Source organism: Musa acuminata, chromosome BXJ1-3 (assembly GCF_036884655.1).
Source record: "Musa acuminata AAA Group cultivar baxijiao chromosome BXJ1-3, Cavendish_Baxijiao_AAA, whole genome shotgun sequence".
Classification (NCBI taxonomy): Eukaryota; Viridiplantae; Streptophyta; class Magnoliopsida; order Zingiberales; family Musaceae; genus Musa; species Musa acuminata.
The window spans coordinates 25,104,694-25,120,716 of record NC_088329.1 but is presented as its reverse complement, the minus strand read 5'-3'; the positions used below and the strand labels follow the sequence as shown (position 1 = coordinate 25,120,716).

Sequence of the window (16,023 nt, the reverse complement as noted above, 5' to 3'; positions counted from 1 at the left end):
ATGCAATAGTTATAAAGTGATATACGCCAAAATATAATAAGCAAAAAGATTCTGTATCAAGTCACACGTGTCATCACTCACATGATTGGCTTGCTGGGCACCTATGACTAGCACTCCCCATGTAGGCACTGGGTATAAGCATTGCCACCATGCAGAGGTCCAAAAATTCAATTAATTTGTTGGCCTTAAATTCAATTGATCTACAACCCTAAATCACCTAAATAGTTAAGTTTTACATAATAGTAGTTATATATTATATATATAAAAAGTTTAGGTAAAGGTTTAGTGGAGACAAGAGAGGAGACATCAAAGGGAAATCATGAAGGAAGAATTGATGATACCGGAGAAAAATCACTAAGCCTCTTGCATGAGAGAAATGGATGCCAATGAAGCCCAAGAGGAAGGAGCTTAAAGTTGGTGAAGAAAAGACACAGTAGTCGAAGGGGGATAAGTGGCATTGGCACCTACGATCGATACTAATGAAGCCGAAGAGAATATGAGTCATGTATTATCATCGTTGACAAAGCCAGAGAAGAGTGAAACCGAGTGCAATCATCATAAAGGAGAACTCCTCATTGAGACCACTTATACTAGGATTACACTTAATATGTAGCCCACGAGTATAAACTCATGTATTAAGTGGAAGACCCTAACCCACAACTGTCCGGACTCGCAACAACTCGACCTGCAACCAATTCGACCCAAACCGAAAGAATCGATTTGAATTGGATCGAGAACTCGATCAGGTTGAACCAACCCATGAATCGATCTGACTTCAATCAGATCGATTCAAGGCTATAAATGAATTTTTATAACAAGATGTGTCTACGGTAAAAACTAAAGATGCGGCGTCGTATCAATAATATATCAGTATTAATTTATGGAGAAAAAGAATGAAAGCTACTGAAACGCTGCGAGCCACCCTGAAGAAGAGGACAAGATGGATAGGGAGGATCCCTACAGCCATAAATGTTAGTGTTACGTCTATGTCTCGTGGAAGTCTATCCTTTGGAGGTAGCTGATCCACCCATCTTGAGTGGCTCATAAACTCAACATACTTCTATCGAAAAATATCCTCAACCATTTATACCCAATGTCTAGGGCGGGGAGGGCGGGCGCGTGGCCGGAGAGAAGAGAGTGGGGTGAATGTGTATGTATATTTCATAGTGCCGTCACTTAACGTGGTAACAATAACCATGCAAGAGGAACAATACACAAAGGCGGGAGGACCTTTACAAGAATCTGGAAGAAGAGAGCAGAAAGAACATTTCCCAACTAAAGAAACTACTTTGAAAAGAGTTCCAAGCTTCAAAATAAATAGCAGAAAATACAGTTTGTCGAACAATCAAATAAATCTGATGAAGACAACTTCATCAATCATGAAGAAGAACATGCTCAAGGACATTCGAGAACTTTATTATGGGCCAAAAGCCAGATTTCAATCTCTTAAGCAGGTTTCTTTTGCTATAGTGTCATCAAACTCACAAGGGCATCGAAATCTAATTTCCCTTTGTAATCACAGGTGACAGAGCAGCGTTGAACAACTTCGTCTTATAGAGATTTGGCTGCTGCGATGATACTCTCTGCTGTTATGCCAAACTCCTTGTATATTCTCCCAGCCGGTGCACTTGCTCCAAACCGGTCGATCCCAATTGCCTTGCCTTTGCTCCCAATGTATTTTCCCCATCCAAGTGTGGCCCCTGCTTCAATACTAACCCTAGCAGTGACAGCAGCAGGGAAGACTTTTTCCTTGAATTCATCCGATTGCTCATCAAACAATTCCCAACAAACAAGGGATACCACACGTACCGCTTTCCCCTCTTTCCTCAGCTCATCTGCAGCCTTTGCTGCAATCTCCAGTTCTGAACCAGTGCCTATCAAAATCAGATCTGGTTTGTTGCCAGAGGAATTATCTGATATGATATATCCTCCCTTCTCAACTCCTTCAATTGATGTTCCTGCAAGCTGAGGAAGCTTCTGACGGGAGAGGGCAAGGACTGACGGCCTCTTCCTGTTGAGCACTGCAACCTTGTATGCCCCAGCAGTCTCATTGCCATCAGCAGGCCTGAGCATAAGAATGTTGGGCATGGCTCGGAAGCTTATCAGATGTTCAATTGGCTGATGGGTAGGGCCATCTTCTCCAAGACCAATAGAATCATGTGTCATGACATAGATGACTCCTGCCTCACACAATGCCGAGATCCTCATGGCCGCTCTCATGTAGTCAGTAAAGACAAAGAAAGTAGCACAGTAAGGGAGAAGGCCAGGGCTGTGGAGAGCAATGCCATTGCAGATGGCGCCCATCCCATGTTCCCTAACACCAAAACGGACATTTCGCTCCTTGGGTGTGCCCTTTTGGAAGTCACCAAACATCTTCAGCAGTGTCATGTTGGAGGATGCAAGGTCAGCACTACCACCAAGAAGTCCTGGTAGCACTTTCACAAGTGCATTCAAGTTCTGTTGTGATAAATTTCTCGTAGCATCTGCAGGACTTTCCACGGTATATATCTGGAAAGGAGCAAAGAAATTAACGTCTATCACAACCCAATTACCAGTACAAGCATGCTTTGTGGATATAGAAAGGAGCATGGGAGGTGAAATATCAAAAGAGAGTCACTGGAAGAGCTTTCTCCCATCCAGCAGGAAATTCTCCTGATATGATAGCTTTCAGCTCTGCAGCATCCTCCTTATACTTATTCTCATATACTGCAAACTTGGCATTCCACTCAGCTTCAAGAGCAGCACCTTCAGGAACATGGCGGCTCCAATGACTGAAAGAACAAAGCAAGGGAATTCGTTTAGACGCACAGTCTGCATAGTTTTATTTGATAATTAGAATATGAATCACATAGTGTCTGACCTCTTGACATCCTCAGGCACATGGAAAGGCTCATATGGCCATCCAAGATTCTGCCTGGTTGCATCAACTTCCTTGGCACCCAATGCACTTCCATGTACACTGTACGAGTTTGCCTTGTTTGGTGATCCATATCCGATGGTAGTCGTGACCTGCAAGAACTCAGTTCTTTATCAAGACTGATGCAATCAGAAGCTAAAATAATCAGTCAATCATATCATTTATAATCAAAAGCAATTCAGGAAACCAAACCTTGATAAGTGTCGGCTTGTCTTTAATTGCCTTTGCATCCTTAATGGCAGCACGAATATCAGTGTAGCCAGTGTTACCGTTCTTCACCCAGATAGTATGCCATCCAAGAGCCTCAAAGCGAGCGCTAACATCTTCAGTAAATGCAATCTCCGTGTCTCCATCAATAGAGATGTGGTTGTCATCGTAAAATGCGATAAGTTTTCCCAGACCCCAGTGCCCAGCAAGAGAGCAAGCTTCATTTGCAATGCCCTCCATTTGGCAACCATCTCCAAGGATAACATATCTATATCATCAAAATCAAGTTAGTTCTTACACAGAACTTAGCAATGCGAACATAAGCTTCATTTGCATTGCCCTCCATTTGGCAACCATCTCCAAGTATAACATATCTATATCATCAAAATCAAGAAAGAACAAGATATGCACAAAGAGCAGTTACGTGTAATGGTCGACAATCTCGTTGTCAGGCTTATTGAAACGGGCGGCCAAGTGTCTCTCGGCAAGTGCCAATCCAACAGCATTTGCAACACCCTGACCAAGTGGGCCTGCATCAGTTAATCACAAACAATGGAGATGTTAAGTACTCCAGCAACCAATGATCGGAAGAAAGCAAGGATTAATTTGCATGACACAGACTATGTCCCTCTAATAAAAACTTGTGCCAAGGGAACAAACCAGTAGTGACTTCAACTCCAGGTGTTTCAAAGTTTTCAGGATGACCAGGTGTCCTGCTTCCCCATTGCCGGAATTGCTGTATGTCTTCGATCTGAAATCATATTGAAATGGTCAAAACCACATCCTTGAAGGCCACCTCTCATACATATAAGAAGATGATGTAACAGAGAGCCTATTCTAATTTGGTTAACAATGGGGCACCAAATTGATCTTATCAAATGAAAAGTTGTACTACTTATAAAGCTCTAAACTTAAAAAATAATAAGCATAATATCTCGTTATGAAGGACAAAGGTAAAATTCCATGGAATATGGTATATCCGTCTATCTCTTTTCCTGTTTGTGCTTCCAATAAAAGGCCGAAAGCGTCCCAAAAAACAAACCCAACTTTTCACAAGTCAAGGAGAGCACAAAAGTGATCCAAATCACAGGAGGGAAAAAGAAAAGGTGTCGGATCGCCATCATGTTCCCAACTTTCTGGCCGATATACTCATCAGATCTGGAAAGAAACCTCAGAGAAGATCAAAGGCCTGACCTTGACGCTGTCGTAGCCGGCAAGGTGGAGCAGGGCGTACTGAAGCATGCAGCCATGGCCGGCGGAGAGCACGAAGCGGTCGCGATTGAACCAGTAGGGGTTCTTGGGGTTGTACCTCATGACGTCGTCGTACAAGATGTGGCCCATGGGAGCGCACCCCATAGGGAGGCCCGGGTGGCCGGAGTTAGCCTTCTCGACGGCATCGATGGCGAGGAACCGGATGGTGTTGACGGACTTCTCGACGAGGGCCTCCGCGGTGGCGGCCTCCACGGTCTCCACCGCCGCTGCCCTGGCGGGCGCCGCACGGCGACGCAGCTGATGCGACCACCGACGTTGCTGCAGGAAGCGCGAGGAGGGGGCGGACGAAAGGGAGAGGCCGGCGAGGGAGCTGAGGGCCAACCCGCTGGGGAGAGCGAGGCAGTCGGCGTAGGAGGCGGAGCTGGCACCATGACTGGAGACAGCGACGCCGACAAGGCCTTTGGCGGCGCTCACGGAGGAGGAAGTAGCCATCTCTCACTCCGCAGCTCTTCCTCTTCTCCTCTCAAGATCTGGCTTGAGATGGTGAGGAAGCACTGGCAGGTGCGTCGTGGGTACGTTTTCGGTCCGGGGAATAAAAAGGGAACGACGAGAGCCAATGGTGCCTGCGGAGCCGTCAGATCGAAAGATTGATGTGATCTCAGCCGTTCGAAGAGGGTAGGAAATGACTGCCTCGCGTTTTTCAGCCATGTCATCTTCACTCTTTATTTTACTATTATTTGAATTTTATTTGGATCCTGTTGTAAAAGCATATTCCCACTTTGGCTTTGAATGATGCCAGCATGGAAAGATTTGTCTATTTCTTCAAATTTTGATTGGTCAATTTCTTGATTGTAGGCGTTGTAATATATATATATATATATATATATATATATATATATATATATATATATATATATATATATATATATTCCTTGGTAGGTTGGAGTCATTGCACTGTGTTTGGTGACGAGGCTAAGGATGGACCCCTTTCATTAGTTGATCTCACTTACCCCTCACTAGAAGGGTTAGGTGCGTACCGCAATCCGCGAGATTAAACTAAGTGCACGAGCTTCTCCAAAAACTAAGTGCACGAGCCAGATTCCAAATTGATTCATCAAAGATCAATCTCACGAATTGAGTTAGTTGGGCTCGATCCGTGGTCGGAATTAGCCGAGTTGGCCCATTCTTGCTTTGGCTGACGTGAGTAATTCATAAGTGTTGTTACTTATATAACATTGTTGCAAAGGGCAACAATGACCGGATTTTTCTTGAATTAAGAAAGAACCCAACGTTACAACTTAAATGTTTTACTAGAATGAAATTAGGGTTATTTTATGACCCTATATATAGAGTCTAAAAAAGTACCTGAGCCACTTGTCATGTATCCTTTCTTTAAGGTGGTTATTATAACTATTTAATTAAATAAATAAAAATTTTGAGGCTTATAAAATAATTCCAACACCCTTTTAGAGGTGAAGGTAATATTCTTTTATAGAGGCATAAAATAATAATAATTAGATTATCATTTTTCACACTAAAGAAGGAAGACATTATATCTCAATTGTGATTACCTTTGATTTAGAATTGTTTACTTTTAATTTTAGCATACTGACTTGTAACTTATATAAATACCCTTATGTAGATGTAGAACAATCTCATTAAGCAATACATCTCCTCTTTGTTCCTGTTCATGGTATCAGGACATCTCTCTCGATCTCAACTGCATTAAGAGGTTTATACTTATAGCTTATTTTCTAAATAAGGTAATTGAAAAATCTACCATCAATTATTGACCTTAAAACATCTCCCCATAATTCTATCTTCATGATTGACGAGAGTCATATTAAAATTATGACAAATCTTATAGCTCCATCTCAAACCAACATCTTGATATACATTAACCCTGCATCACAATTTTCATTAAAACTTACCAAGCTCAATTACGTTTGCCAATTATCAACTAATTATACATTAAGATCTTATGGACTTCACCAATGATACAAGCTGATGCTCTCTTGAAATAATCAAAATCAAAGAGGAACTCATTCCAAATCCAGAATGTAAGCTTTGGAAAAAAAAAAGATTATCTTCTACTTCATGCTATCATAACCTCTGTTTCTTTAATTTCTTCCACAATATGATTGACCAAAACTTAATCCAAATATAAAAAAACTTACACCAACAAGTTCCATACTAGGACGGAGAAGTTCTCTAAAAAACACAACATAGGAGGATAAAATAATTAATGAGTACATGCAAATCACTAAGGCAATTACTTTTTGAATTTCTTAAAGATGAAAATAAAATTATTATTACTATTCTTAATAACCTTTAAAATGAGTATAAAGAGATAATGCTACAATAAGAGCTTGAGACACACCCATCTCATTGGAGAAATCAAAAAAAAATTTGATCATGTAAAGTTGATCAAGAAAAGAACAAGAAGGATAAAATATTTATCACCGTCTCTCAATACAACAAAAAGTTAAACAACAAAAACAATAAGGTAACAATGATGACTATCCAAATCACACAAGGGCTAAAATTTGATTTAAGTTAATACTAAACCTATAAAACTTTACTAATAGTAAATTCTATCCAGGTGGCTTCAACCCCAAATGGAGCACATAGTCATTGTCTAATCAGATTTGCAACTTCATGTTTGTCATATTTAGTGTTGATTAATTTATAGACTCCTTGATGAAGCTACTACGATACTTACATTCACTCGATTTTATTGTAAGATAGATATTCATGATAAAATGCTAATCTTGTGGGAGCATATAAAGTAATAATAATTAATAATAATTAAATGATCGTATGTACAACAGCAAAGAAGTCATTCAACTCTTAGCCATCGTACTCATGCTTGTCAAGGATTTAACAAGAAACCCTAAAATCATCATTTTTGCCCTTACGCTCCTTTTCATAGTTGACTTTTTTGCTGACATGACTTGGTTCTCGTGCACGCATTGCGCACGGCGAATTACGTTGGTTTTGTGCGTAGCGTCAACGGCGAATTACCTGCACGCTTCATGAGATGACTGGCTGAAACCCTTTTAATACTACGGGCGTAGCATGCATGCTGCCACGTGGCAGTTCATTATTTAACCAAAACGTCTATTTAAACCTCATGTTTTCAACTAATGTTAGGGTGTAGCACACTGCTTCTTTATTCAGACTTTTCAATTTAGTTTGAGATTTTTTTTATTTTTTTAACAGTTGGTGCACGGACTGTTCGATCTATTCACTACATATGACTTTATAGGAAGATCAATCAGGATCATCCAGTTTGTATCTTGGCACAGCACAAGAGATAAAAGAATATCTTAAGACATCGGTTGTCGTGCTTTGAAGATCTAATTACTAATTTTTTATAATATTTTATATTTTTAGTATTCTCGTTCTAATCGATGGATTAAACTCTATTATAATAATCTAAGTATACTTTCTTTTTAATTAAAATAAAACAAAACAAATAGGATACTCACTTGATAATAAAAAGAATCAACTTATTAATCTGCTAGCATCAAGAGGAGTGACACTAAGATGGGGTGAATTAGTGCAGCGAAAAAAGTCATCGATTTTATAAAATATTCGTTCCGAAAACCAATCTCGAAAAGTAATTGAATTTAAAGTTAAATGAACTAAAAATTAACTTAGAAAGTAATGACAGTAATGAAAATGATTGCATTGGAATTTATAATAGTTCGGTTATTGTGACCTATATCCACTTCTGATTCCTTCTCCGTCGAGGTTACTAACATCCACTAATGGTCTTCCTTCAATGGGTAAAGATAAACCACCTTTTTACAACTCTCTTCTCCTTTTTACGGGTTTTGGAGATAACCCTTACAAGCCTCACACCTCTCTTGAATGATCACAACACTAGAAAGGAAGGGCTTTTTTCACTTTTACAATATTTTCACACCCCAAGACTTCAATATTTTGTTCACACTTTCGTGATCTTTCATGCAGAAAAGGGTGAGGTATTTATAGGCCCCAATGGCTTCAGAATTAGAGCAAAAAAGTATCATACCCCGGATTTTGGGGTGCTGGCAGTACCACCACCACTTGATATTCTGACATTGGGCGGTACCATTGTCCAGTCTGGGCAGTACCACCGCTTGACAGAGCTTAGATACTAAGCTCTAGTGGTACCATCGTTTGACAAGGGTAGTACCATCGCCTAACAGCATTAACTGCCGGCGGTACCACCGCCTAGTTTGGGTGGTACCACTGCCTAGCAGCATTAACTGTCGGCGGTACCACCGCCTAGTAGCATTAACTGCCGGTGGTACCACCGCCTAGACCATCTAGTGTTGAATCTCCCATCTGGTGTTGAATCTCGGATTTTGATGATAAAATCAATTGATGAGTTTTTGATCTGATCTACGTTTTGAGTAACGTAAGACAAGCTTCGATCAAGGAGAGGCAAATTGATTAAAGCAGGAAGAATCATATTGGGTCGGAGTGAAACATGTCAGAAGATTGGACGTCGAGCTAGAGGATCGGTTGACGTGTCAGCATAAGGCTCGTGTTGTGAATTTGGGCATCGAGCCGAAGGATTGGACATTACGCCAAGGAGATCGGAAGTTGCTGTTAGGACTCTAGCTTGGAGAGTCCTAATTGAGAGGGACATTCATGTAAAACTGTTAGGACTCTAGCTAAGAGAGTCCTAATTGAGAGGGACATTCTGTTAGGACTCTAGCTTGGAGAGTCCTAATTGAGAGGGGCATTCATGTAGGAGGTGTTTTCTTAGAGAAGAATTAGGAGTTGTAAGGGAATAGGAGTCTTGACTAGGAGTCCTACTAGGAGTTGGTTAAAAGTAAGAGTCTTAAGTAGGAGTCCTATTAGGAGTTAGGGTTTAGAAGCCCTATAAATAGCCATGTATTCCTTCTCTTTTCATAAGCAATAGATGAATCTTTTCTGCAGCCTTTGAGCAGCAACTTGGAGGGAGGAACCCCTATAGAGTTCCAAGGAGGCCGATCTCCTAAAGAGATCAACCCCAAGTTTAGAATCTGCAAGGGTTCTAACACCTGGTATCAGAGCAGCATTCTTGGCGTCTCGCTGCCCTTTCACAGCCATCCATCAACCCTCTACAACCATCCAAAGCAATTCCCACAATTGCTTAAAAGATCGTCACCGAATTCCGCCATCATCTCCACCACCGCGGATCATCCTTTGATCTCCCCGTGAATTGCAATAGGTTCTGGTTTCCTACCTTACTGCTGCTGCAATTTAGTTATCCTTATTCGAAAATCAAAAAAAAAAAAAAAATTGTTCCTATATTGCTGCATAAACTTTTCGTCACAAAGTTTTCATCTCTACGACGAAAGATACATTGCAGAATTCAAGCCGCATAGCACCATCCGTTTGATCTTGCTACTGTACTTTTTCTATCCAAATTTCTAAGAAATTTTTATGACATCTTTGACACTTCCTAGCAGTGGATTTCCCTTTGGTTTCATCAAAAAATTCTCAATATAAACTACTGATCTTTTATGTCCAATCTGCTGCACTTGAATTGCAGAATTCAAGCCGCATAGCACCATCTGTTTGATCTTGCTACTGTGCTTTTTCTATCCAAATTTCTACGAAATTTTTATGACATCTTTGACACTTCCTAACAGTGGATTTCCCTTTGGTTTCATCGAAAAACTCTTAATATAAACTACTGATCTTTTATGTCCAATCTGCTGCACTTGAAAATCTATGCTGCAGAAAATTTTAGCTGCATATCGTTGCCTTAACCCATCTATTTGCAATCTTTTTGAATGAAATTTCTTATACACTTCATAGATCATCTTGGCTTCCAGCTAAGATTGATCTATTAAGAAATTCATCTCTAAAAATGATTTTATGTCGCTGCAAATTTTCATCGTAACCCGCTGAAATTTTTCGACGACAATTCTGCAATTGCAACTTGCACCAATTTCCTTGCTGTTATACTGCCGAAATTTTCTTGATTAAATTAGATATCCTTGCTGTCATATAAACTGTGATTTTTCTATCAATTTCCTCCTCAATTCTCTCAAGTTTTTGGTGGAAATTACGTCGAGAAACCGTTATTTCTTCGACGACAATTCTACTCTTACAAGACAGCACATACTTGCTGCAACTTCCGCGGATTTCTGTCAAACCTTTGCTGCCATCTACCACAGATCCAAAACTTTCATCCATAGACCTAAAACTCTACCAAACCACACCCTCAAACTGCACCCAAAACAGCCACAAAACAAGCCTAAACCGCAACCTACATCCAATAATCCACCAACACTTTCGACCATCACTTCTCTCAACCTATACATTCCTTTAACCCAACAGCAAAAGAGAGATCTTAACATCATTGATTTGGGGCCATATACTATGTCATCTAAGGAGGCAATCAATGCTAAATTTGAAGCCTTGGAGGTGCGAATGAAGGATAATATTCGGTTGCTCTTTACCGAACTCAGATTGGGCCGACCATTAAGCCCGAAGAAATCATATCAAGGAGAGAGCTTTGCCCAATCGCACCAAGCCCGAAGAGATGACTTCCAAGGGAGGGGAGGCTATATGACTGACCCCAACTATCCATGCATGAGAGTGGACTTCCCTAGATGGGAAGAAGGAGACCCGATTGGTTGGATCTCGCGCGTAGAGCGATATTTTCGGTACCACAAAACCGCGGATGTATCTATGATGAAAATTGCAGCTATACATCTTGAAGGGGATGCTATACAGTGGTTTGACTGGTTTGAACATACTTATGGAGTCCTTTCATGGCGACAATTCAAAGAAGGACTGCTGATTCGCTTCAGACCAACCGATTACGAGAATATTGACGAACAACTAGCAAAGATCCGACAAACCTCCACCATTCAGGAGTACCAAACCAGGTTTGAAAGGTTATCTAATCAAACTCATGATTGGTCTCAAAAACAGCTATTGAGGACCTTCATTGAGGGCTTGAAGCCGGAGATCCGAGGAGAAGTTAAAGCGCTACAACCGTATACGCTTATGGCAGCTATCTCTTTCGCACGACATCAAGAGGAGCAATTGAACCATGAAGCTCGGAGGACTAGGGTCGCTCCTCAACCAGTAATATTGAAGCCCTCAGCCCCCCCTACTGTCAACCAAGTCCCTACACCAAAGAGGTTAACAAGAGAAGAGCTTCGGGAGCAATATGCGAAGGGGTTATGTTGGCATTGTGACGAGCCGTGGAGCCGTGAGCATCGCTGTAGTAAAGGGAGACTTCTTATGATTGAACCAATAGAAGAAGAGGTCATTGAACATCCAGAAGAGAGCCTTGAACATGAAGAAGAAGATGCAGAAGAAGAGCCACAACCGACTGAAGTTACGGTACATGCACTAGCCGGCTACTCAAACCCGAAAACGATGAAAGTTGGAGGCCTTCTCAAACAACAACCGATCACTGTTCTCATCGACACGGGCAGTTCTAATAACTTTCTAAACAGTAAGGTTATTATCCAGATGACCTTACCTATTGAGAATTGCAGCAGGTTTGACGTTAAGGTCGTCGACGGACGGATTTTGAATTGTGATCGTAGGCGCCCGTAGGAGAAACTATTGCTGCAGGACCAAGAGATAATTGCAGATTTCTTCCTTCTCCCTCTTGATGATCATGAGGCCATGCTCATAATTAAATGGTTGACGATATTATGTGATATTTCTTGGAATTTTATGCAACTAATTATGAAATTTTACAGTAAGGAGAAACAGGTGATACTGAACGGGAAACGGGAGGGTGACATAACGACGATTTGCACACAACAAATGAAGAAGGTTTTGCATAAAGCATGCAGCGGCCTTTTGGTACAACTTAAGCAGCAAACTAAGGGAGAGCCAACAAAATTTGAAGATCCAAATCTACTTCCTTTGCTTGCTGAATTTTTAGATATATTTGACGAACCGTGCAACCTACCTCTTACCCGTCGGCATGATCATTGTATAACGATTCTTCCTAGCAAATCTACAGCAAATGCTCAGCCATATCAGTATCCACATCTCCAGAAGGATGAAATAGAAAGGATTATAAAAGAGATGCTCAAAACAGGAGTTATTCGGCCATGTTACAGCCCTTACTCTTCACCGGTGCTCATCATAAGAAAGAAGGATGGAATATGGCGATTATGTGTTGATTACCGAGCTCTCAATGGCATAACCATCAAGGATAAATACCCTATTCCAGTAGTAGATGAGTTGCTAAGGGAGCACAAATCTTCACAAAGCTGGACCTTCGATCCGGGTATCATCAAATACGAGTATGCGAAGAAGACATACCGAAAACCACCTTTTGAACACACAACAACCACTATGAATTTTTGCTTTCTTCAAAAGAAGGTGGAATATCTTGGGCATATCATATCAGAGAAAGGTGTGGCAGTAGACCCCTTCAAAATTGGAGCAATGCAAAACTGGTCGACCCCGAGAAACATAAAATTGCTACATGGCTTTCTGGGTTTAATAGGCTACTACCGCAAGTTCGTGAAAAACTATGGAAAGATCAGTGCACCACTTACTTCCTTACTGGAAAAAGATGTCTTCCAATGGTTGGACAGAGCCTCCGCTGCCTTCGACAAACTTAAGGCAGCCATGACGACGACGCCGGTGCTAACACTACCAGATTTCAACCGACCCTTCATTATTGAGGCCGACACATCTGGAGTCAAAATTGGAGTCGTTCTCATGCAAGATGGTCGACCACTCACATACACTAGCAAGGCATTATCTCCCTCCTATCAAAATAAGTCAACATATGATAAGGAGATGCTCGCCATTGTGCGCGCAGCAACGAGATGGAGATTGTACTTGATCAGGCGATACTTTCAAATCAAGACCGACCATAAAAGCCTAAAATATCTCTTGGAGCAGAAGATATCTTCCCCCGAGCAGCAAAAATGGATGCGCTTTCGCAACTACCTGAGCAAGCTGAATTTTCGGTCGTTTTACTTCCAACCAGCGACTTCCTTGAGGATATTAAGATGGAATGGCAGGAAGATTCGGAGACTAGTAAGAAAAAAAAAAAAAATTGGAGGAAGCACCAAGCTCCGTGGCTCATTACAATCGGGACTCAAAAGAATTATGCTATAAGGGACGCATTGTGCTTATGACAAATTCTACTTGCATCTTCAAGAGCAGATTTTGGACAAAGTTATTCCATATGCAGGGTACTAAATTGAAAAGGAGTATGACATATCACCCACAAACCAACAGCCAGACAGAAGTTTTAAATAGGTGCTTGGAGACAGCCCAAAGCCATCCACCAAATATGACTACCCAAAGAGAACTCCAAACCCTGCCAAGTGCCATTATTGATCGACGGATCGTGACTCGACGACGACGACCCACTAATGAAGTGCTAATACAGTGGGCGAACCTACCAATAGAAGATACCACTTGGGAGAACTATGACGACATGAAGATCAAATTTCCAGAATTCATGAATCATCAGCCTCGAGGACAAGCCTGATTTGAAGAGGGCGGGTCTGTTAGGACTCTAGCTTGGAGAGTCCTAATTGAGAGGGACATTCATGTAAAACTGTTAGGACTCTAGCTAAGAGAGTCCTAATTGAGAGGGACATTCTGTTATGACTCTAGCTAGGAGAGTCCTAATTGAGAGGGGCATTCATGTAGGAGGTGTTTTCTTAGAGAAGAATTAGGAGTTGTAAGGGAATAGGAGTCTTGACTAGGAGTCCTACTAGGAGTTGGTTAGAAGTAAGAGTCTTAAGTAGGAGTCCTATTAGGAGTTAGGGTTTAGAAGTCCTATAAATAGCCATGTATTCCTTCTCTTTTCATAAGCAATAGATGAATCTTTTCTGCAGCCTTTGAGCAGCAACTTGGAGGGAGGAACCCCTATAGAGTTCCAAGGAGGCCGATCTCCTAAAGAGATCAACCCCAAGTTTAGAATCTGCAAGGGTTCTATAGTTGCAGGAGTCAACATGCCGATTGGAAAATATACTAAAGGAGAGGATGATGTGCCAAAGGATCAGACGAGCGTCGGATGAATCAATGACATGTCGGACAAATGATTCATGCTTTGTAATCATTTGTCTAGATCGAAGTAGGTTTTAGGTCTAATTGAGTCGGTATTGGGGTGAACAATACCAACTCAATTAAGGGCCAGTTGGGCCTAAATTGGGAGTGATTTGGGCTCATTGGGAGGCTCATTCAATGACCCAAATGTTGGGGCAAGCGGTGGCACTGTTAGAATTGGCAGTAGAACCGCTTGTGAGTTGAAAAACTCGAAAAACTCGATCTCCAAGGCTATCAAGTGGTGGTACCGCTAGTCTGGGCGGTGGTACCGCCCAGACATAGTCTCCCAAGCAATAGTACCGCTAGATTGGGTGGTGGTATCGCTAAAATGGACGATGGTACCACCTAGTGTCAGGCTGCAAGTGGTGGTACCGCCCAAGCGGTGGTACCGGTAGTACTCTGAAATCTGGGGGATTTGAATTTTGGCTCCAAGTTTTGAAGCCATTTGGGGTCTATAAATACCCCAACTATTCTTGTATGGAGTAGTAAAAAAGATTGAGCAAAACGCTGTGATTCTAAAGTTGTAAACCTTAGAAAGTTGAGTTCCCTCCTCCCAAAGCTTAGAGAGAGTTCTAAGGGAGGTGTGACAGGGATACCTTGTAAAAGAGGGTTGTAAAAGGTTGTTTCCTAAACCAGTGAAAAGGAGGAGAGGGGTGTAAAAGGATAGTTGGTCTTCGCCCATTGAAGGAAGATCGTTAGTGGATGCCGGTGGTCTCGACGGAAGAGGAGTCGGGAGTGGATGTAGGTCACGACGATCAAACCACTATAAAATCTGGTTTGCATTTCTACTTTGCTATTTAAATTTATTGCAAACTGCCATACTTCCTATTTACTCTAATTGCACATCTTTATGAACGTATTTCAAGTTATCATCTTTCTGAAATTGGTTTTATTGAACGAAAGATTTACGAAGTTGACGTTTTTACCGCTGCATTAATTCAACCAAATGGCTCTTTTTGGCTTTCAAAAGGGTCACTCTCTTATTCATCCTCCCTTGTTCAATGGGATAGATTACCCATATTGGAAAACTCGAATGTGAGTTTTCTTGCTTTCATTGAATCTCGATTTATGGAATATTATTGAAAATAGATTTTAAAGGTCTTCTCTTTCAATGAACCATTAGAATGATTTGGAGAAGAAGACATTTTTCTTAAATGCTAAAGCTATGAACGCTCTATTTTGCGCTTTAATTAAATTTAATCGGATTTCTACTTGCGAAACGACTTTCGATATATGACATACTCTCGAAATCACACACGAAGGCATGAGTAGAGTAAAAGATTCTAAAGTCAATCTTTTAATGCATGATTTTAAATTTTTTCATATGAAACCAGGTGAAACCATTAGAGACATATACACCCGTTTTACGGATGTCATCAATGGTTTAAAAGCACTTGATAAAAGTTTTTTAGATTTTGAACTTGTAAACAAAATTTTACGTTCTCTTAATAAGAGTTGGGATCCGAAAGTAACTAGAATACAAGAGGCAAAAGATTTTAATAATTTTTCACTTGAAGAACTTTTTGGTTCATTAATGACAAATGAAATGACGCATAATGCACAAAACGAACTTGAGGACAACCTTCCAAAGAACAGGAAGGATTTCAGACTAAGAACAATTGAAGACCACTCGAGCATAATCTCAAGTG

The 16,023-nt window shown here is 41.0% G+C and overlaps 1 protein-coding gene across 1 annotated transcript; it reads right to left on the bottom strand.

Moving 5' to 3' along the window:
• Window positions 1-1,243: 1,243 nt before the first annotated feature.
• LOC135624101 (transketolase, chloroplastic-like) lies at window positions 1,244-4,899 on the bottom strand. The gene is made up of 7 exons (XM_065127543.1): window positions 4,319-4,899; window positions 3,785-3,875; window positions 3,549-3,654; window positions 3,110-3,392; window positions 2,861-3,009; window positions 2,618-2,771; window positions 1,244-2,508 (listed from the first exon to the last, which is right to left on the bottom strand). The coding sequence occupies exons 1-7, from the start codon at window positions 4,826-4,828 to the stop codon at window positions 1,552-1,554; spliced, it is 2,250 nt and encodes a 749-aa protein (XP_064983615.1). The 5' UTR covers window positions 4,829-4,899; the 3' UTR covers window positions 1,244-1,551.
• Window positions 4,900-16,023: the final 11,124 nt, after the last annotated feature.

Excerpts from the sequence above, each read along its gene's own strand:
- LOC135624101 (XM_065127543.1), bottom strand. The coding sequence starts at position 4,828 with ATGGCTACTTCCTCCTCCGTGAGCGCCGCCAAAGGCCTTGTCGGCGTC. Across the intron at positions 3,655-3,784 it reads TGGAGTTGAAGTCACTACTG|GCCCACTTGGTCAGGGTGTT; the intron begins GTTTGTTCCCTT and ends TAACTGATGCAG. Across the intron at positions 3,010-3,109 it reads ACAAGCCGACACTTATCAAG|GTCACGACTACCATCGGATA; the intron begins GTTTGGTTTCCT and ends GAGTTCTTGCAG.